Source organism: Takifugu rubripes, chromosome 15 (assembly GCF_901000725.2).
Source record: "Takifugu rubripes chromosome 15, fTakRub1.2, whole genome shotgun sequence".
Lineage (NCBI taxonomy): Eukaryota > Metazoa > Chordata > Actinopteri > Tetraodontiformes > Tetraodontidae > Takifugu > Takifugu rubripes.
This window is the reverse complement of record NC_042299.1, coordinates 5,136,744-5,157,752: the sequence shown is the minus strand read 5'-3', so window position 1 is coordinate 5,157,752 and position 21,009 is coordinate 5,136,744. Positions and strand designations below refer to the sequence as shown.

At 43.5% G+C, this 21,009-nt stretch overlaps 2 protein-coding genes across 2 annotated transcripts; both read left to right on the top strand.

Annotated features, from left to right (window-relative positions):
• The first annotated feature begins 12 nt into the window (after nt 1–12).
• On the top strand, nt 13–15,591 carry lars1 (leucyl-tRNA synthetase 1). The gene is made up of 32 exons (XM_011611063.2): nt 13–171; nt 459–580; nt 877–964; nt 1,090–1,170; nt 1,257–1,394; nt 1,490–1,651; nt 1,803–1,915; nt 2,162–2,225; nt 2,335–2,423; nt 5,317–5,542; nt 5,687–5,774; nt 6,330–6,406; nt 6,531–6,584; nt 6,659–6,799; nt 7,168–7,245; nt 7,351–7,436; nt 7,568–7,633; nt 7,719–7,801; nt 8,715–8,853; nt 9,608–9,820; nt 9,941–9,998; nt 10,144–10,207; nt 10,642–10,825; nt 10,955–11,045; nt 11,164–11,304; nt 11,694–11,834; nt 12,255–12,365; nt 12,497–12,607; nt 13,160–13,264; nt 13,828–13,923; nt 14,126–14,258; nt 15,109–15,591. The coding sequence occupies exons 1-32, from the start codon at nt 166–168 to the stop codon at nt 15,312–15,314; spliced, it is 3,555 nt and encodes a 1,184-aa protein (XP_011609365.2). The 5' UTR covers nt 13–165; the 3' UTR covers nt 15,315–15,591.
• A 374-nt stretch (nt 15,592–15,965) lies between these two features.
• Nucleotides 15,966–17,549, top strand: plac8l1 (PLAC8 like 1). Its single transcript, XM_029848143.1, has 5 exons — nt 15,966–16,205; nt 16,462–16,700; nt 16,772–16,908; nt 16,990–17,160; nt 17,389–17,549. The coding sequence occupies exons 1-4, from the start codon at nt 16,180–16,182 to the stop codon at nt 17,119–17,121; spliced, it is 534 nt and encodes a 177-aa protein (XP_029704003.1). The 5' UTR covers nt 15,966–16,179; the 3' UTR covers nt 17,122–17,160; nt 17,389–17,549.
• The last annotated feature ends 3,460 nt before the right edge of the window (nt 17,550–21,009 follow it).

Below are 21,009 nucleotides of genomic sequence, written 5' to 3'. Positions count from 1 at the left end.
TTAGATATAACCCAGGACTCCATTTACCAGAATCCCACGCGGGGGGATTGAGTGTGTCGTCAGCCAGACACCGGTGGCGTGGGGTTCCTCTTGTCAAAGTGGAAGCTACTTCTCTGTCTTCGACTCGAGTTGGATAGTAGTAAAGTGCTCGTCAATAGAAACAAAATGACGGTCGGTCCAATGCTTTGTCTTCTGACTAGCTTCGAAAAATAAGGCAGCGGATATGCTTTAACGTTCTAATCTTATTCATTACTTATTCTATCGCTTTGCTAATTTAGCTAACACAAGCTAACACTGTTGTCTAAATTAATGGTTAGTTGGGCACTGTCAGCTACACATTTTACTTATTTAAAAGCGAGAATTAACTGCTGGCTTCATTTTAAGCAAATCCTGTTCACTGTTATATTCAGTCTTGCTTCTTTCCCCATTGAGTTATTACCTCGTCTGTTGTGTTTCAGGAGCGGAAGGGAACGGCAAAATTGGACTTTTTGAAAAAGATAGAATTAGAAATCCAGGAAAGATGGGAGAAAGAGAAGGCTTTTGAGAGTGATGCACCAACAACGGTTGGAGAGACCACAAAGTAAGTATTTGCTACTAACAGGAAAGGCAGTTTATGTGAAAAGAACTGCTAGAACAACGGCAAGCTTGTGGATTCATATGCTTTTTCTATAACTGTTACCCTTTAGCTGTATATTTCTTCTACACCGATGAGCTGTGTTATGTTATGTTGTTCACTGAGGTATTATTAAAGTCATCTAAATATTAAGGGTTGTAGACTGTTATAAACACTGCAGTAAAGTTTCAATCCCGATCTGTGTGTGTTTCTTGTGTACTTTTACCACCAAATACAATGTAACAGCTTTGTATTCCCTCCAGGAAAGACAAGTACTTTGTTACCTTCCCCTATCCTTACATGAATGGCCGATTGCACCTTGGCCACACGTTCAGTTTGTCAAAATGCGAGGTAAGATTCTATGAGATGGGTGAATATTAATTATTCACTTTTACATTCTGTGCCTGTGACACAAAGCAGTGTCTTTAACATGTAATTAATTTGTGCACTGCAGCGAAATGTTTTCTTTTTTGTAGTTTGCAGTTGGTTATCAGATGCTGAAAGGAAAAAAATGCCTTTTTCCGTTTGGGCTACACTGCACAGGAATGCCAATCAAAGTGTGTGATTCTTGGAGTTTTTGCACAAATCAAAAACATTTACTTTGATTTTTCTGGCATTCATGTTTCTGTAATGTGTTAATCAGGCTTGTGCAGACAAACTGAAGAGAGAGATAGAGCTGTATGGAAATCCTCCACAGTTTCCAGATGAGGAAGAGGAAGAGAAGCAGAAGCCAAAGTCATTTGATGAAATCATCATCAAGGACAAAGCGAAGGGCAAGAAGGTCCAGAGAAACAAACAGAGATACCATATAGTGAAGCATTCACTTTCATTTCATTCTGCTAACACAATGGACATTTTGTTTTTATTTTTTTTTAGAGCAAAGCAGTTTCCAAATCTGGAACATCTACATTCCAGTGGGACATTATGAGGTCTTTGGGGTTGAGTGACAAAGATATTGCCAGGTTTGCCAGTGCCGAACACTGGTTGGAATATTTCCCTCCTCTCGCTGTTAAAGACCTCAAACAAATGGGAGTCAAGGTGACGTTGATTAATCTTTGGGCATTTGTGAGTTGGCTTGTTCAACTTATTTGTGAGCCTGTAGCTGTTTTGTCAGGCTGTGAGGAAAATGTAATGTCTACATTATTTTATCCAGTCTAGCCTGATTCTATCTGGTGCCTTCATTTTACAGGTGGACTGGAGACGTTCATTCATCACCACTGATGTGAATCCCTTTTACGACTCCTTCGTCAGATGGCAGTTCATCACACTGAAGGAGAGAAGAAAGATCAAGTTTGGCAAGAGGTCTGCTTGTTTATGCATTTTTGTGGGACTTGGATATTTTTAAGTGCTGTCTTTTGACTAATATAGAGAAAATATAATAAGAATTTTATTTTTGTTCTTACCAGAGTTATTTTAGGTGTCTCCCCTCAAAGGGTACCTTCAGCTCTTGTTCTCCATTTGTGATTGGTGTTAATGTGGTAGTTTAATTTACGGTGGCCCTGGGCTGTGTCTGCAGCAGAATAATTTGACTGTCTACGTCGTGTGCAGGTACACCATCTATTCCCCCAAAGATGGTCAGCCGTGCATGGACCATGACAGGCAAACTGGAGAGGTTGGAGAAGCTTTTTCTCAGGGAAAACAAAGCAAAATTTAGTCTGCTAATGATAGGAAATTTGAAATAGTTTAGAACTATAATGTTTAAAACATTACTGCATCCACAGGGAGTCGGGCCTCAGGAGTACACCCTGATCAAGATGAAGATTGTTGAACCATACACGGCCAAATTCAAGTCCAAAGTCTTTTTTAGCAGGTAGGTAATATAATATAAAATCTAATTGTATGGCATGTCTCATAAATGACATGCTGCACAATGTGCCTCACTAGTAATGTATGTAAAAGTGTGTGTGTGTGTGTGTGTGTGTGTGTGTGTGTGTGTTACACTGCTCAAAAAAATTAGAGGAACACTTCGAAAACACATCAGATCTAATACGGGGGGAAAAATGATCTTGAATATCTTTCCTGATAAAAAGTAGGTGATGTATTAGTAACAAAATGATGCCACAGGATTTGATAGAAATGAAAATGATCACCCTATAGAGGTGGGAGATCAAAGACACCCCAAAAATGATGCAGCAGACAGGTCCATTTTGCCAAAATGTCATTGTAGCAACTCAAAATGATTCTCAGTAGTTTGTGTGGCCCCCATGTGCTTGTACGCATGCCTGACAACGTCGGGGCACGCTCCTAATGAGACGACAAATGGTGTCCTGTAGGATCTCCTCCCAGATCTGGACCAGGGCATCACTGAGCTCCCGGACAGTCTGAGGATCAACCTGGCGGCACCGGATGGACCTAAACATAATGTACCAGAGGTGTTCTATTGGGTTTAGGTCAGGTGAACGTGGGGGCCAGTCAAAGGTATCTTTTTTTTTTTTTTCATCCTCCAGGAACTGCCCACATACTCTAGCCACATGAGGTCGGGCATTGTCGTGGACCAGGAGGAACCCAGGAGGAAAACTAAACCGGTCATGCTGAATGATGTTGCAGGCAGCATAACGTTCTCCGTGGCATCTCCAGACCCTTTCACGTCTGTCGCATGTGCTCAGGTTGAACCTGCTCTCATCAGTGAAGAGCACAGGATGCCAATGGCGTAGTTGCCAATTCTAGTGGTCTATGGCAAATGCCAATCGAGCTCTACGGTGCCGGGCAGTGTGCAAAGGGCCCACTACAGGATGTCGGGCCCTCAGGCCACCCTCATGGAGCCTGTTTCTGATTGTTTGGTCAGAAACATTCACATCAGTGGCCTGCTGGAGGTCATTTTGTAGGGCGCTGGCACTTCTCATCCTGTTTCTCCTTGCACAAAGGAGCAGATACCGATCCTGTTGAGGGTTTAAGGACCTTCTACGGCCCTGTCCAGCTCTCCTGGAGTAACTATCTGTCTCCTGGAATCTCCTCCATGCTCTTGAGACTGTGCTGGGAGACACAGCAAACCTTGAAACGGCACATATTGATGTGCCATCCTGGAGGAGTTGGATTACTTATGCAACCTCTGTAGTGTCCAGGTACCGCACCATGCTATCAACAGAGATGTTGATCCAAGCCAAATGAATAACTACAACAGTAGAAAGTCAGTGGTCTCAACCTGGAAAGCCATTCCTGTTTTGGGGGCCGTCTCATTGTTGCCCCTCTGATGCACCTGTTGTTGATTTCATTAACAACAAAGCAGCAGAAACATCCCTCTCTGCTACTTAACTGACCAGGTCAATATCCCAGAAGTTTGACTGATTTTTTTACTATTTTTTTACTGACTGACTTTCTACTGCTGTAGTTATTCATTTGGCTTGGATCAACATCTCTGTTGATGGCATGGTGTGGTACCTGGACGGTACAGAGGTTGCATAAGTAGTCCAACTCCTCCAGGATGGCACACCAATACGTGCAAGAAGGTTTGCTGTGTCTCCCAGCACGGAGCATGAAGGAGATTCCAGGAAACAGGTAGTTACTCTAGGAGAGCGTAGAAGGTCCTTAAACCCTCAGCAGGATTGGTATCTGCTCCTTTGTGCAAGGAGGAACAGGATGAGCAGTGCCAGAGCCCTACAAAATGACCTCCAGCAGGCCACTGGTGTGAATGTTTCTGACCAAACAATCAGAAATCAACAATCAGGCCCGACGTCCTGTAGTGGGCCCTTTGCCCGGCACTGTAGAGCTTGATTGGCATTTGCCATAGACCATTAGAATTGGCAACTACGCCACTGGCGCCCTGTGCTCTTCACCAATGAGAGCGGGTTCAACCTGAGCACATGCAACAGACGTGAAAGGGTCTGGAGATGCTGTGGAGACCATTATGCTGCCTGCAACATCATTCAGCATGACCGGTTTGGTGGTGGGTCAGTGATGGTCTGGGGAGGCATATCCCTGGAAGGACGCACGGACCTCTACAGGTTAGATAATGGCACCCTGACTGCTATTAGGTATCGGGATGAAATCCTTGGACCCATTGTCAGAACCTACGCTGGTGCAGTGGGACCTGGGTTCCTCCTGGTCCACGACAATGCCTGACCTCATGTGGCTAGAGTATGCAGGCAGTTCCTGGAGGATGAAGGAATTGATAGCATTGACTGGCCCCCACGTTCACCTGACCTAAACCAAATAGAACACCTCTGGGACATTATGTTTAGGTCCATCCGGCACCGCCAGGTTGATCCTCAGACTGTCCAGGAGCTCAGTGATGCCCTGGTCCAGATCTGGGAGGAGATCCCCCAGGACACCATTCATCGTCTCATTAGGAGCACGCCCCGACGATGTCAGGCATGCGTACAAGCACGTGGGGGCCACACAAACTACTGAGAATCATTTTGAGTTGCTACATTGACATTTTGGCAAAATGGACCTGTCTGCTGCATCATTTTTTCACTTTCATTTTTGGGGTGTCTTTGATTTCCCCCCTCTATAGGGTGATCATTTTCATTTCTAGCAAATTATGTGCCATCATTTTTTTACTAATACATCACCTACTTTTTATCAGGAAAGATATTCAAGATCATTTTCCCCCTCGTTTAGATCTGATGTGTTTTCGAAGTGTTCCTCTCATTTTTTTGAGCAGTATATATATATGTGTGTGTGTGTGTGCATTTATATATGTATGTATGTGTGTGTATATATGTACCCCGAATTAATAAAAGATAACCCTGTTTTCCCAAAAGTGGTGTGAAGGGCAAAAACATCTTCCTGGTGGCTGCAACCCTGAGACCCGAGACCATGTTTGGGCAAACTAACTGCTGGGTTAGGCCTGACATGAAATATATTGCCTTTGAAACAACCAGTGGAGACACCTTCATCTGCACTAAGAGAGCTGCTAGAAACATGTCCTATCAGGGCTTCACCAAAGAGAATGGAGTGGTGCCAGTCATAATGGAAATTCTGGGACAGGTACTGATTATATGCTACACATGAACACTGGGTAAATTCTAATATTGACTTTAAACAGAAAACAAATCATTTTTTTACAGGAAGACTTGGGATGTGTCCATTCCATCTACTTTTGCCTCATAATATGTATTTCTTTATTTCTAGGACCTCCTTGGCTGTGCTTTGAATGCTCCTTTGACCTCCTATAAAATAATCTATGCTCTTCCCATGCTCACCATTAAAGAGGACAAAGGTATGATTTTAGGGTTGAAATAATCACATTGTGCAATTCTCACTGCCATTGACCACAAAAATACCATTGACCGATGGTTCTCTCCCCTGTTTTATGTGCATGAACTTGAGATAAATGTGTGACAGCTCATCTCAAACCACTTTAAAGCTGCTTAAGTGTTTATACCATCTGTATGAGGACATCTTATTCTTCCCCATATTAGATGTTCTTGAAGGAGCACAACAGGCTTAGTAAAGGTCTTTTTGACTTATACGACGTATTGCTGTGCCAAAGAATTGACAGTTTTTCTGTTCTGCATAGGCTCGGTGGTGAAGGGTTTTGTTTTCAACTGTCCTGGCCATCATTTTTGTAAAATGATTCAAAATCTCATTGAGATAGAATCTGTAAATTAATAAATCAGGACTAACTGGTGTCATTTATCAGTTTCCCATTCATATTGTTCTTCATCTCTTCCCCCGAGACCAGCGTTTGTGTTGTAATTTGGTTTTTGACTTCTAAAACATCTGTTCTAATCTGCATAAAAACACATTTCTGTGCTGATTTTTTCCACCTCAGGTACCGGGGTTGTTACGAGTGTGCCCTCTGATGCTCCTGATGACATTGCTGCTCTCAGAGACATCAAGAAGAAACAGGTTCCTCAGAATCAGAGCTAATCTGACACTTCAGTATAATCTCCCACTTTTGAAACAAATCCTGTAGTGTTAACTATGCAAAATCCTTTTCATTACAATTTCCCTATGCTTGCCCTTCTAAAAGGCTCTAAGGGATAAATATGGAATTGAAGACAAGATGGTGTTGCCTTTTGAGGCGGTAAGCCCATTTGCCCTGTTTGCGGTGTACTTAAGGTGAACTGAAACTCATTCCTCAAACATGTCAAATGTCAGGTTCCCATCATAGAAATCCCAGGCTACGGGAATCTGTCTGCTCCTTTGGTGTGTGACGAGCTGAAGATCCAGAGCCAGAACGACAAAGACAAGCTGGTTGAGGCCAAAGAGAAAGTCTACCTGAAGGGGTTTTATGAAGGAGTGAGTCAGTGTTATTGATATTAATGTAGAAAAACCCTTATAGTACGCAGGTCAGCAAAATTCAAGCCCTCTGAAAAACTCATGATGGATTTAAATTTTGGTTTACAGCTCATCTAAGATATCTCATAGACACATACCACATTATTCACAGCTTAAGGCTGAAATTAATTATTCATTAGCTGTCTGCTGGCCGGGTTGCTTCAAAGTAGTTTTTTTCTGCTTTTAACTCTGTGGGCTAAATTTCCCCACAGTTGCAGAAGAGAATGAAGAAATGCACGCTTTAAGCACATCTTAGTGGTTTAGATTGTGATTGCAGAATGAGCGTCGTAATGGCATTTGCTTCTATAAAATGTGTATTCTTGTGTTAGATCATGCTGGTTGATGGTTACAAAGGACAGAAAGTCCAGGATGTCAAAAAACCCATCCAGAAAAAGATGATAGAGAAGGTAAAATCTCACCCCTTTACTCATGGTTGGGGATGTTAAGCTAGTTCAGCAATAAGTATGATCACTATCTACAAGCTGTGTCTTGTGATGCCTGCTGTATCACAGGGCGAGGCCGCGATTTACATGGAGCCAGAAAAGGCAGTTATGTCCCGATCGACTGACGAGTGTGTGGTTGCTCTGTGCGACCAGTGGTGAGTGAATTTTGCTCACACTTTTATCTCTGTCCTGTAAGATATTAGAAGTTACAGGAAATGACTTTGAAGCCCTATAATCTCTTTGGGTTTCTTGGATTAGCTGGATACTGATGTTGTGCCTTCCTCAGGTATTTGGATTATGGGGATGCAGAGTGGAAGAAGACGACCAATGCAGCCCTCACGACCCTGGAGACGTAAGATGGCTTCACGATATAGATCATTCACATACCGGTACTTGCACACATACAGTTCACTTTTGTTGTTTCCAACATTGCATAGATTTTGTGAGGAAACCAGGAGAAACTTTGAGGCAACACTGGACTGGCTACAGGAGCACGCCTGCTCTCGGACATATGGTCTCGGTGAGCGCCTGTGTAGTTTTCTCACATTTAGATTAGTTATTGGAGAATTAGCAAAGCTGCCTGACTTCTATCCTGGCCTATAGATGGAGGCCTGTCAGAGGAGGAGAGGAGGGGAGAGGAGAGGAGGGGAGGGGAGCGGAGAGGAGAGGAGAGGAGAGGGAGAGGAGAGGAGAGGGGGAGGAGAGGAGAGGAGAGGGGAGGGGAGAGGAGAGGAGAGGGAGGGGAGAGGGAGAAGGAGATCAAAAGAAGGGTTTTAAAAATTATTCTAAATTTAACGGGCAGCCAATGAAGCGACGCCATTACAGGACTTATGTGATCTCTTTTGTCAATACCTGTCAGAACTCTGGCTGCAGCATTTTGGATCAGCTGGATCAAACACAGTAGTGTTTGGCAGCTGCCTGCCTCACTGAATAGATGCAATTTAAAAGAAAGTGAGCCACATAACATCATCTGATCTCTATTAGAGGACTTGAGCTTCACAGGTGATATGAATTTGCCCAACCCTGTAGATTTGTGTCAGTCCATGGGGTTCTGGGGTCATTTTTGTAGGCTCATATTGTGAATTATGGTATCCTTTTTGGGTTGATTTGTTTAACTATTAATCAAACCTTTTAAAAACTGATCTAGAGCATTAAATGAAAATGATCCTTTGCAGATAATTTTGGAACAGTAAAATAAATATGTGCTGACTATTATATTTACAATTCATTGTTGGCTCCAAAACACAGCCAGCCTGACAAGATGACAAATGCAACAAAAGTATTTGTTCAGATTAGACAAGATTTTCATTTCAGTGGTTTCCTCTTGCTTTCTGTCCAATGATTTTATCTGCTTGTCCTACCTTCTTTTGTCTGTGGGCTTGTGTGTTCTTTTGTGTTGTCTTCTCTTTGTGGACATCACCCTGTTACCATAGGAACACGGCTGCCTTGGGACGAGCAGTGGCTGATAGAGTCGCTATCAGACTCAACCATCTACATGGCATACTACACCGTAGCCCACCTGCTCCAGGGAGGAGTGCTCAATGGTCAGGGAACCTCACCACTGGGGATCAAGTATGGACATGGATACACACTTGCTCAGCATGGCCCCCTTTCGCTGCTTATGCTACATTCACACCAGAAGTTACCGCAACGATCGGCTGTATTTATTTTCAATGGACGCTCGCATAGATAAGTGACAGTGAGCAATGCGATGCGAGCGACTTGAGCAACAAGTTGATGTTGAGAGAAGCTCAACTTTATGCAAATGAGGAGTGACGCCACTGTGGCAACAGTTAATCCTGGGTTGATCTGAGCCCGTTTTTCTGCATTCTCCTGAGCTTCATGATCCCAGTCTTTTTGCAGAGACACGACAAGTAAACAAAATACCTAGAAGAAGGTGTTGAAAATTGTGGGGATATCTGGTAAGTTGTAGGCTCCTGTAGGTGGGGGTCTACAAGTGCAAAGCACATGCTACTTCCCTGTTTTAGTGAGGTGACAGGCTGTGTCTATTTCCAGACCATGATTCCAGACCATGATTTAAAGAGGAGGTGGAAAAAATTTTAGAGACATGTACAGATGGGAGAGCAAAAAGAACCCATCTGCACTGCCGTCTGAAAGACCCACTTCGGACGGGCAGGCGATCTGATGTCTTCTGGTGTGAATGCAGCATTTGCGAGATGTTTGTCATGTAAAATAATCAGGATTTACACACTTTTGTACCAAATAAAACCACAGACTGGAAATGGCCAAGAGTAGGGTAAATCAGTTGTCAGGATGCTAAAGGAGCCCTTTTTTGGGGACCTTTGTCCTGTTTCGCTCCTCACAGGCCTCAACAGATGACCAAAGAAGTGTGGGACTTCATCTTTTTTAAGACATCTCCTTTCCCCGAGACGGATATCCCAAAAGAGTGTCTACAGATGCTAAGGAGGGAGTTTGAGTACTGGTACCCCGTGGATGTTCGTGTCTCAGGGAAAGACCTAGTGCCCAACCATCTTTCCTACTACCTTTACAACCACGTGGCAATGTGGCCCCAAGACAAGTGAGTTTTGAGCTGCGCGTCACTGGCAGGTTTATTTCATGGCAGGTTTATTTCAGGTTTTGATTATATTTGTATTGTATTGTATTTATATATTTGTAAAATATTTTCTTTAACCCTCAGTGGGAAATGGCCACAGGCAGTGAGAGCTAATGGACATCTACTCCTCAACTCAGAAAAGGTGTGGAAATATCAGTCAGTGTTAAATATTTTGAAGTTAAAATCAAAGCGAGAAATATTGCATTACCGGTATATACGTTGAGCCATTAATTTAATTTTTTGATGTGCACAGTTTGCTGTGTTTAAACTATTTTTGTATCCACCAGATGTCTAAATCAACTGGAAATTTCCTCACTCTCACTCAGGCCATCGACAAGTTCTCAGCTGATGGTATATTCTGGATTTATTCTATCCCTTACAATTTACAACTAGTACAATTTGATTTTTATAGAAGGCCTGTCTTTTTCTGTCTTAGTATACATACACACTGCATGTGGAGCAGAGACATATGCAACCCCCAGCCTTCTCATTCGTATGCTACTCTTTTAATGCCTTAGAAATATAATTAATGGATCAATGTCTTGAAGCGTTCTTCCTATGAAAGTGAAAAACTGGATGGCCTGACAGCTGAGGGTTATTAGTTTGTCTTAGAACAGTCGGTCTGCTGGAGACATCCAGTTTTCTCTGACAGAAGAATTCCCTAAACCTCATCTCAGTAGTCAGAAGCTGTTTTAGCGGAAAAGTGTGGAAGAAGTGTGTGTCTGTGTCTGTCCATGTTGAATAAGGAGGAGTTTTGTGAATCCAGTCCTCAATTCTTTTCTCAGGGATGCGTTTGGCTCTGGCCGACGCCGGCGACACAGTGGAAGACGCTAACTTTGTGGAGACCATGGCTGATGCTGGCATTCTGCGCCTTTACACTTGGCTGGAGTGGGTGAAAGAGATGATCGCCAATCAGAACAACCTGAGGACTGGACCCGCTGACACCTTCAATGACCGCGTCTTTGCCAGGCATTACGTTGATTTGTTTTCCAGAGTGTGCATAGAATGAAGCCAACACTGCTTTCACCTTAGCTGGCTCCCTAGTTGTGTTTTAAGAAATATCACCTACAGTAACTGTGGATTCTGTGTGTGGTGTAGTGAGATGAATGCTGGCATCTTAAAGACGGAGCAACACTATGAGAAGATGATGTTTAAAGAGGCTCTAAAAACTGGCTTCTTTGAGTTCCAGGTAAATCAACTTTGATTCGTGTCTCAAAACTGATCTTCCTTATACAGAGAATTCTGAGAGTATTGACACAGCTTATTGACTGATGTTGACCTTTGACCCCATCTTTGTGTTTCTGTAGGCAGCCAAAGATAAGTATCGTGAGCTGGCGATTGAGGGGATGCACAGAGACCTGGTCTTCCAGTTTATAGAGAGACAAACTCTGCTCTTGGCACCCATCTGTCCACATCTTTGTGAATATACCTGGGCTTTGCTGGGAAAGGTAAATAAATCTGAGATTATTCCCTCTGGCTTTTTCCCTTACTTGTCTACCTCTCTTGCCTACACTAGCAAAGAATAAACAGCTCTGAGTAATTTAAATCTGTTTTTGTATGAAGACACAAGTGCACTGCTTGGATAGATGTTTATTCCAGTTGTGGCTTAGCAACAACAAATGCCCCTTCATTGCCACTTAAGTGGTTATCCCCTGGAGCTAAGAAGCATCCGGGCCTTAAATGGACCGAGAAGGACATATGAGTGTAGACTTTTTCCATATACCTGATCAATCTAGCACATTCATATTTAGTTGTAAAGAAGCTACGGCAGCTGTCTGTGTAGGATTTAAAAGCACCTATCGTCAGTCTTCATCTTTCCGCTCTCTGGTCTGGACAGCCTACTTCTCTGATGAATGCGTCATGGCCCGTGGTAGGTCCAATTGATGAGATCCTGATCCGATCCTCTCAATACTTGATGGAAACGGCACACGACCTCCGGCTGAGATTGAAGGCATATATGCAACCTCCCAAAAACAAAGTAAGTGGAGCTGTGTGCCATTTCACACGCATCACTACCTCTTTCTGGTGCACTCAAACTGAATCTTGAGAACTGAGAGCTGGCATAACAGTATCTAAAGGTTACATGCACTGTTCATTGTCACAGTATTTCTTCTCATCATTTATTCACACAGCAGCCATATTTTAGTTTTGATCAACAGCCTTTAATATCCTGCCACATCAACTTCACTCAAGCAGAAACGTGCTGGGGGAGCTTAGTGAGAACCAGAGTGGGTTTGACAGCCGTCACATAAAATAAGTTCACAGATCCTCGTCTTTGCTGTCCAGAACCTCACACACTTGCCTTTTGAAATTAAGGCACAGGGTCTGCCGACATGGTGCCACATGCAGGAACACAGTCTGAAGTGCTTCTTTGTGTGTGTGTTTTTTAATGGCATAGAAGGGTGATTCCAAAGCTCCGGCGAAACCCTCCCACTGCACCATCTACGTGGCCAGGAACTACCCACCGTGGCAGCACAGTGCCTTATCCTTACTCAGAAAGCATTACAAGGTGAGGCGATGACGTCCAGACTAGTCACATACACTCACTTACCCATCCAGTGGTCAGGTGACTCGTGCGAGTCAAGATGTCTGTCACTTTGTGTCACCTGTCTTTTTCTCCTTATCCTGGTGTGTGTGTAGAGCAATAACGCAGCTCTTCCAGACAACAAAGTAATTGCAAGTGAGTTGGGAGCGCTGCCTGAACTGAAGAAGTACATGAAGAGAGTCATGCCTTTTGTAGCCATGATCAAGGTAACTCTGGCCAAAAGATTTTTTTTCTCTTCTATAGGTTCTTATTCACTAATCTGGCCACACTGTTTTAGAGTCCATCACATTGATTTTCTGGCTAAGAAGTTGTTTTTTTTCAGCTTGTGAGTGAAGCTGTTTATTGATCTGCCCTGGCAATCAATCAAAAAGTGTAGTAGCGCGTATCAGCCAAAGCGATTATTCCTGTTTGTGTTCAACAATGAAGAACCGCAGCCTAAACAGAAACACCAGATTCAGCGCTGACATTATCACATTCAAAAGAAATTTAGGAGTCCTCCTTCTGCCCTTTAATGTTTATTGATTAGATGAGTACAAAATCCACCTTTGTAAAAAAAAAAAAAAAAAAAAAAAAAAAAAATTCTCAACTAAAGAAAAATGGTTAAGCATGTCTGATCAGGAAAAGAGGGTGAAAACAAGATGTCACTGGAGTTTAAGCTGCTTTTATTGTTATTATATTTTTTTCTATTTTTCCAATGTCTTGTATGGATAATCTCAGCCCGATGCAGTCTTTTGCAATCTTCTTTGTGTGTTCTGTAGGAGAACCTGGAGAAGAACGGACCCAGGGTCTTGGACCTACAGCTGGAGTTTGATGAACAAGTGGTTCTGATGGAGAACCTTGTCTACTTGGCCAATTCCCTAGAAGTATAATTGTTTAACCCTTGTACAGTTGGACATGTTATATTTGAGGATGCCACTTACGAAACGGCACCTGAACCACATTTGAATAGTTCCAGGCTCAAACAAAGCTAAGGGAGATAATATTGCTCTGCTCAAGCATTTCTCTTCTACTCCTGGAATTCTGCAAGTTAAAGTCAGTAAACTCAACTCCATGTGGTGGAGTTGGTGGTTAAATACAAAGTCAAATCATAGGGCAGGTTTTTATACTTGAATCAAGCTGGAGTTGAGCTCAGATGTGAGTCCGGAGAGCCCTTAATTCTTTTGTCAGCACACACCTTACATTTTGATAAGGCCTGTGCAGGTTTGACCACAGGAAGGGAGGAGCCTGCTCTTGTACTCCAACTCTGACCGACTGAATCCAAAGGATTGGCCATTGCGTGAGATGCATGGCAGATAAAGACCTCCCATGGAGGATGTATCTATTCACAAGTGTTCCAGATGTTTACTTCCTAACAGCTTCATCACAGTACTGTCAATTAGGCACAAACTGGCCTGATGCTCATTTTGCTTTCTTTTTACCTCTACAGCTGGAACAGATAGATGTCTTATTTGCATCTGAGGCTGATGACAAAGTGAAGGAGGACTGTTGCCCAGGGAAACCATTCAGTGTTTTCAGATCAGAGGTAGAGAAAAGGCTTTTTTGCGTCATGTTAAAAGGTTTCCAGTGCGTTCTCCCTGTTGCAAGGGAATATATACAGCCCAGTACACTCAATTCTGGCTTTACAGGAGATCAATTTGGATTTTCAATTCAATTTTGGTGCACTTCTCCCTCTAGTTGCTTATTTGAATGTGATCATTATGTGTGCATTTGTACTATGTCCCCAGCCTGGAGTGAGTGTTTCACTGGTCAACCCTCAACCATGCAATGGACTCTTCTCAACAAAAGTTTACATCAGACAGGGGGACAGCGGAGATGGCATCATCCGCCGATTAGGAAAGGTTAACAGGTTCATTAAAGGTGAGTGAGATTCATCACCTGGCTGCATTTCGAAGGTCCTGTGTAGCTCACTTATGTTAAGGGATGAAGTTAGAGGTTGTTATTGCAGTATTTACTAACCTGTGATATACAGTGCCTTGATATACTGAAATTCTTGCCCATTCTTCCTTGCAAAACAGCTCGAGCTCAGTGAGGTTGGATGGAGAGCGTTTGTGAACAGCAGTCTTCAGCTCATTCCACAGATTCTCGATTGGATTCAGGTCTGGACTTTGACTTGGCCATTCTAACACCTGGATATGTTTATTTGTGAACCATTCCATTGTAGATTTGGCTTTATGTTTTGGATCATTGTCCTGTTGGAAGATAAATCAGTCTCAGTCCCAGTCTCAGGTCTTGCTGTTCACAAACGCTCTCCATCCAACCTCACTGAGCTCGAGCTGTTTTGCAAGGAAGAATGGGCAAGAATTTCAGTCTCTCGATGTGCAAAACTGATAGAAACATACCCCAAGCGACTTGCAGCTGTAATTGGAGCAAAAGGTGGCGCTACAAAGTATTAACGCAAGGGGGCCGAATAATATTGCACGCCCCACTTTTCAGTTTTTTATTTGTTAAAAAAGTTTAAATTATTCAATAAATTTCGTTCCACTTCACGATTGTGTCCCGCTTGTTGTTGTTTCTTGACAAAAAATTTAAATTTTATATCTTTATGTTTGAAGCCTGAAATGTGGCGAAAGTTTGCAAGGTTCAAGGGGGCCGAATACTTTCGCAAGGCACTGTAAATGCTACTCGTCTACACCATGACAATTTAATTCCCTCTCTTCTCCCATCTTTTCTCTTCCTCTGTCACTCTTTGCTGTTTTGTTGCCAACAGATCTGTCCAGAGTGAAGCTGATGAGGTACAAGGACCCTGAGCTGGGGCCACGCAAGGTGCCTGTCCTGGGACAGGAGGAACAGGGCAAGTCAGCCATCTCCAGCACATCTGTATTCAGCGTCAATCTGGAGGAGAAGAAAGTCACTGTGGTTGACAATGGCCTGACTGTGAACATCGGGGACACTCTGGTTTATCTACTTCAGTAGAGTTCATGCTTTATCCATACAGCAGCTTTTCCAGCAGTGATTAATTTCAGATATGTAATGACGAGTCTCTGTAAACCTGCTGATTTGGATTCAGTCATTTACAGCTTTCCAGAGGAGGACAGCTGTTTCACAGCATGATTTATCTGCTCATGTAGGGTTCATGTGAAGCTGCCCTGTTCTTTTATAAAGTGAGGATGAGGAGTTCTAGCTGTCCTGTTTTGTCACCTTGAATGGTGCTTGTCAAACCTTTTCCACAGAAATAAATGAAACACAGAAATCTGGGCCTACTTCTTTCCTTTTTCTGACATGTCTGTGTAATTTCTTTCAAGAAAACCAAAACCGCTTTCTGTGCTATAACATGGCAGTGTTCTTCATGTTGGGCTGCACTGTTTGCTGCACAAAAATAATTAGACGTGGTGGGTGTGTGTCTGTCTGTGTTTGTGTGAGACTGTGGGTGTGTGTGATGCCTATAAAAATCACTCCTGACATCACAAAGGGAAGTGGAACTGAACCCTCAACCCAGCGGCGATGATCATGTGTGAGAAGCCTTCAAACCAACCCAGTTTCGGTACATGTAACTGCACCATGCAAACCTTCTCTGGCTTCTCTTTAAGCTCATGCAGGAACTTCCAACACAGCAGAAAGCTTTTTCAGTCATAAGAGTAAATGGAAACTCACCACGCCGCTACACAACTTATCTCTGTCGTGCAGCCATCTCTGTTTATCTGTCACCACACATGCACCCTCTCTGAAGACGTGTCACTCCACCCTGCTGCTTCAGCCCTTTATTCCTGCTTACAGCCCTCTCACCATCTCCTCTTTCACCTCCAGACCTCACCCTACTGGATACCAGCAGCTTCTCTTTATGGAGCCAACCAAATTTACGCACCAGTAAGTCTTTTCAGTGCTGTCAGTGACAACAAAATCTAGTTGTGCATTTTAATCCTGCACATTTGCATCTGTTAGGGTGAAAATTAGCCATTTGTCCTAAATTTGAAAGTTTGATTTGTATTTTTCTCAGTTTGCACTAAAAGTGAGATGTCATTTTCTCCTCTAGAAAGGATCAGACTGGTTCAGAGGTTGAGTGACAACTTTGCAGACCATAGGACTAATTTTAGAACAGCATTCATTAAAATTGTCATTACAGACCAGAACTTTCACTCATTGATGTTCGCAAGAGGAAAGAGGAAGTGGGGGGCTCTGCGGCAGAAAGTGAAGATAATGTGATGTCAAAGAGCGTCCGAGCACCGACGGACCCAGTGCTCACACAGCCTGGCCTCGGCACCACCTCCACCACCATCACCACCATCACGCAGACGGGGGGAGACTGGAGCAGTAGCCTGTTTGACGCCTGTGGAGACAAGACTACATGTACGGGACAAAGCGGTAAAATTACAATCACAGCCTAACTGCTTCAAACCATCAACCTCACAAACAAACTGCTCTTGCGCTCGCAGGTATTCTGGGAGCTCTGGTGCCGTGCTGTTTGGATCTGAGTTTGGCCCACCAGTTTGGCGAATGTCTGTGCTTGCCTTTACTACCAGGATCCACCTTTGCCATGAGAGTCGGTATCAGGGAGAGGTACAAGATCCAGGTGAGCAGGGCAAAAACCAGTGAGTCAAGGGGGAGCTGCTGCTATTTGCTACTGGATGGGGTCATGAGTGTGTCCCAGCAGGGCAGCGTGTGTGAGGACTGGACCACTGTGTACTGCTGTTACCCTTTGGCTGTGTGTCAGATGATAAGAGAGATGAGGCGCCGGATGAAGACTCAGACCTATCATGTGGCCACAACTCTCCAATGTTCTTGAAGACACAGCAGGAGGAGGACAAGGAGACTTTTGAGGAAGGTCAGTTGAGATATCAAGCCTGTCCTGCAACACTGGGCAAGGGGCAGAGCTTACAGTTCTGTTTTTTGGGGGGTTTTTTTAACATGGGGGGGGCGGGCTAGAAAAGCTGGCAGCAGATTTGTTTAAAAGATTTCTATTCCAGCTTGGATTCTTCAGGTGTCTATGTCATTTGGCTCTGTTTATTACAGGTATCAGCACTGAAAGTTTTTTTGTTTTTTTTTAAACCAGCAGCTCCCATTTCTCACCATTCAATGAATGAACTCCCAGCAGGAGTTCCAATTTCCACAAGCTTGTTTTGGCCTTCCAAACTCTCATGTGTTCCTGGTAATGATTGTTATTTTTATTTTATATTGTATTTTTACATACTTAATAAAATAAGGTAAAAATACTTTTTTTTTGCCTTTGCACTTTTTTAACACAACAAAATGAATTAATTCATTTTTTGGAATCAATCATTCAACCATTCAGGCCCGAGCAAGTCCGGTTGAATAGGCGCACACGTTGTGGCTCTGATTGGTTCAAAGCCCATTTCCATGTTCCCCATATTCCTTTATGCTTCAGTTCTTTCTTCATCTTGGACACTCACTCATATTATTAATCCACTTCTGATTGCTGTGGCCCCCTGAAGCAAAAATACCAACCAGAAGGAACAAATGTGAGTCCTACACAGAGCAGAGGGGTCCTGAAAGGGCAAATATGTGATTTGCTAACTCTTGTAGATGGAATCTCCTCCCCTTCCTGGCAGCTGCTTCAAATGAAATGACAAAAGAAAGACGGTGCTGAAGTTGGCAGTTGGGAATGAGCAAAAGGAATGGTCTAGGTTCTGCAGTATAGGCAGCTCACTCCAAGTCACTTAAAACATGTTTCTGTTATCACAGAGTTGAAACCAGCGGGGCCGCCGTTGGTGCTGGAAGCTTCTCGCAGAGGCAGAAATACAGGAAGAGCTAATTTAGAGTCATGTGTTTGGAACATGGAGAACACCCCTGTCCAGAACACGTTCACACAAAAGGCCCTGAGAAAGAAAACTTAGAAAAACCTAAGGCAGGGGTCGGCAACCCAAAATGTTGAAAGAGTTATTTTGGACCAAAAAAACAAATCTGTCTGGAGCCACAAAAAATGAAAAGCCTTATATAAGCCTTATTATGAAGGCAACACATGCTGTAAGTGTCTATATTAGCTATATTAGCTTACTTTCAAAATAATAGGTGGACTACAAATACAAAACGAGCATCCTGGAGAGAATGACGCACCACATGACTACTCTGCTGTATGATCGTCCTTTAAGTTTAACTTACATTGTAATGAGATGTTGAAATTAAATAATTATTGTACACATTTTTACGGCATTAGAAAACTTTTCATGTTTTTCTTCCTACTGAAATTATATTAAAACAAAAAATGTATTCACACCACCTTTTTCCATTTTCCGATTTTTGAAAAAGATCCAGGGAGCCACTAGGGCGGCGCTAAAGAGCCAAATGCAGCTCGAGAGCCGCAGGTTGCCGACCCCTGACCTAAGGGATGTTTGAAAATGCTAATGTTGCCAATATGAATTCAGTGCAATCTTATTTATTTGGCATCATTTGACTATTCCATTTGAATTAAGCTCCTCCTACTGGGGTTAGTCATGGAGTTCCTCAGGGCCACACTAAAAAGTGCCCTGGAGGTGCAATTCATGAAAATCGGATTTGATTCTGATGAGAGCCAACGGTGGTAGACTGACCTTGGTTTGATTACCAGCCTGGTTCTCTTTACGTTGTTCTTAGTCAACTGACATGGAATTTAGGTTGAACATCATAATCTGCCCACCACCTAATCAGCAAACACACTCAGAGCCTGCTGTGTGTGTTTCTCTATGTAAGTTGACCAACAGGGGGTAGTGTTGTCTCAGCCCTACCTCCTCCCCCCCCCCCCCCCCCCCCCCCCCCACCCCCAACACACACACACCCAAATACTGCCCAGTTTATTAAAATCAGACTAAAGTACTGAAATGGGGGTCAAAGCAGGAATTTCCAAAGCAGCAGTAGGTCAAGAACCGCTTGAGAGAAGCTGATGCTGGGACCATAAACCACCTCCGCTCATGTTTTTTCGTGCTGCTGCTTCAGCACAAAGAAGACGGTCCCTGCAGATGTCAGGAGAGCTGCACGCTGTTATTGGAAACAGTCCCCTCAGGGGTGTGCGCGCGTGTGCCACAACTGTAGCCTGAAAGACGTATCGTGTGGTTGTGCTGTCATGGTCAACATTTAAAAATAAAACACCAAAGAAGATCACGTGTTCCATAGGTGCACATTTGACTGTGCAATGAAGCGCAAAAGGGGGTTTACCCTCGCTTCCCCAACCATTCTCTCCTCTCCTCTCCTCTCCTCTCCTCTCCTCTCCTCTCCTCTCCTCTCCTCTCCTCTCCTCTCCTCTCCTCTCCTCTCCTCTCCTCTCCCCTCCCCTCCCCCCGTGCTTAAGAAGAGATGCAGAATACCCAGCTAAGATGTGTTGTCCCCCAGGTGATACTTCTATTCAGGACAACAAGCACCACCTGAGGCTTACATATCACACACACACACACACACACATACACACACACACACACTCTCACACACGAGATGATATTGTCTTGGAATTAAGATGGTTGACTATTTTAGAGAGATTCGTGTACAGGCAGGAAAACTGGTCCAAAAAGTTCTTTATTTAGTAAGTTTCTTATTTGTTTTGAGTCTGGATGTTGTATTTCTTGATAAATTGATCTTGGTCGAGGAGTCAAAGCTGAATTTCTCATGAAGTCAGCACATGAAGGAATGATTCACCAAGAACCAACAAGGTTTTTGCTTTTCAATAGCACCAGTATATGTTTTATGACTTCGTTTTTTATTTTCCGAGTTGCGATAGAAAGTCAATGACACTGAGTCTTTAACCTCTCCTTTGGCATTTGAACCTCCAGATGGACGAACCTCCTTGGTGGATCCTCGTGGGATTGCCACGTTCCGCCACAACTCTGGGCTCACCTTTGTTTCACTTGACATGGAGCGATGCGATGCACTAGCGCTACGCATCAAACAGCTAACCAGAGGGTATAAACATTCCCTTTGAAGGTGTCACCATGCTGCTTCATTTTTCTGTCAACTTCAAAGCGGACGCTTGGGTCATCTGCTCTGCCAGAAGATTCTGCTCATATGTGAGTGAGCAGAACCAATCTTCCCCACTGACCATTAACTACCTCATATCACGTGCACCTGTGGGGAAGGTCAGGCAGGCTGTATTGATGCAAAATGAAAACAATGATAATGCTCAGCATTACAGAAGCTAGGAGCTACATGTTTCAGCATGTCACTGTTAGCTGCCATCATGATTCAAATGTCCACAGGCCACTTTAAATATGTTTGTCCTGTGCACCCTGTCCTGCTACGCCATAAGCTGATCATGTGCTGATGGAGGTGTGCTTTCATCTGGTACTTCAAAAGATAGAGAGGGAGGGAGAGAGAGAGAAAGCGTTTGCATATGTGTGTGTTGTGTTTGTGATTACTTCAGTATGTGTCCGAAGGCTGCAGCGTCTCAGTGAACTGCATAAAAATGCGTAGGTTTTTGTTGCAAAGGCAATGGTGCAGAGAGGAATAGATTCTTCTTCTTCTTCCTCTTGTGCCTCCCTAAGATGTGGACAGGAGATGACTCAGAACTTCACTACAAACACACGAGACCCTGCAGAAGGATGGTGATTAAACTTCCAAAGCCTCTTGTATGCCTGTAATTATACCAGAGTAATAAAGCATCTGCAATGCAACAGCCAAAGGCTGCAGGATTGCTGCTAATAGATGATAGCAGCAGCTCCAGATGTTGATGCTGTGGGTGAAAGCAGGTTGG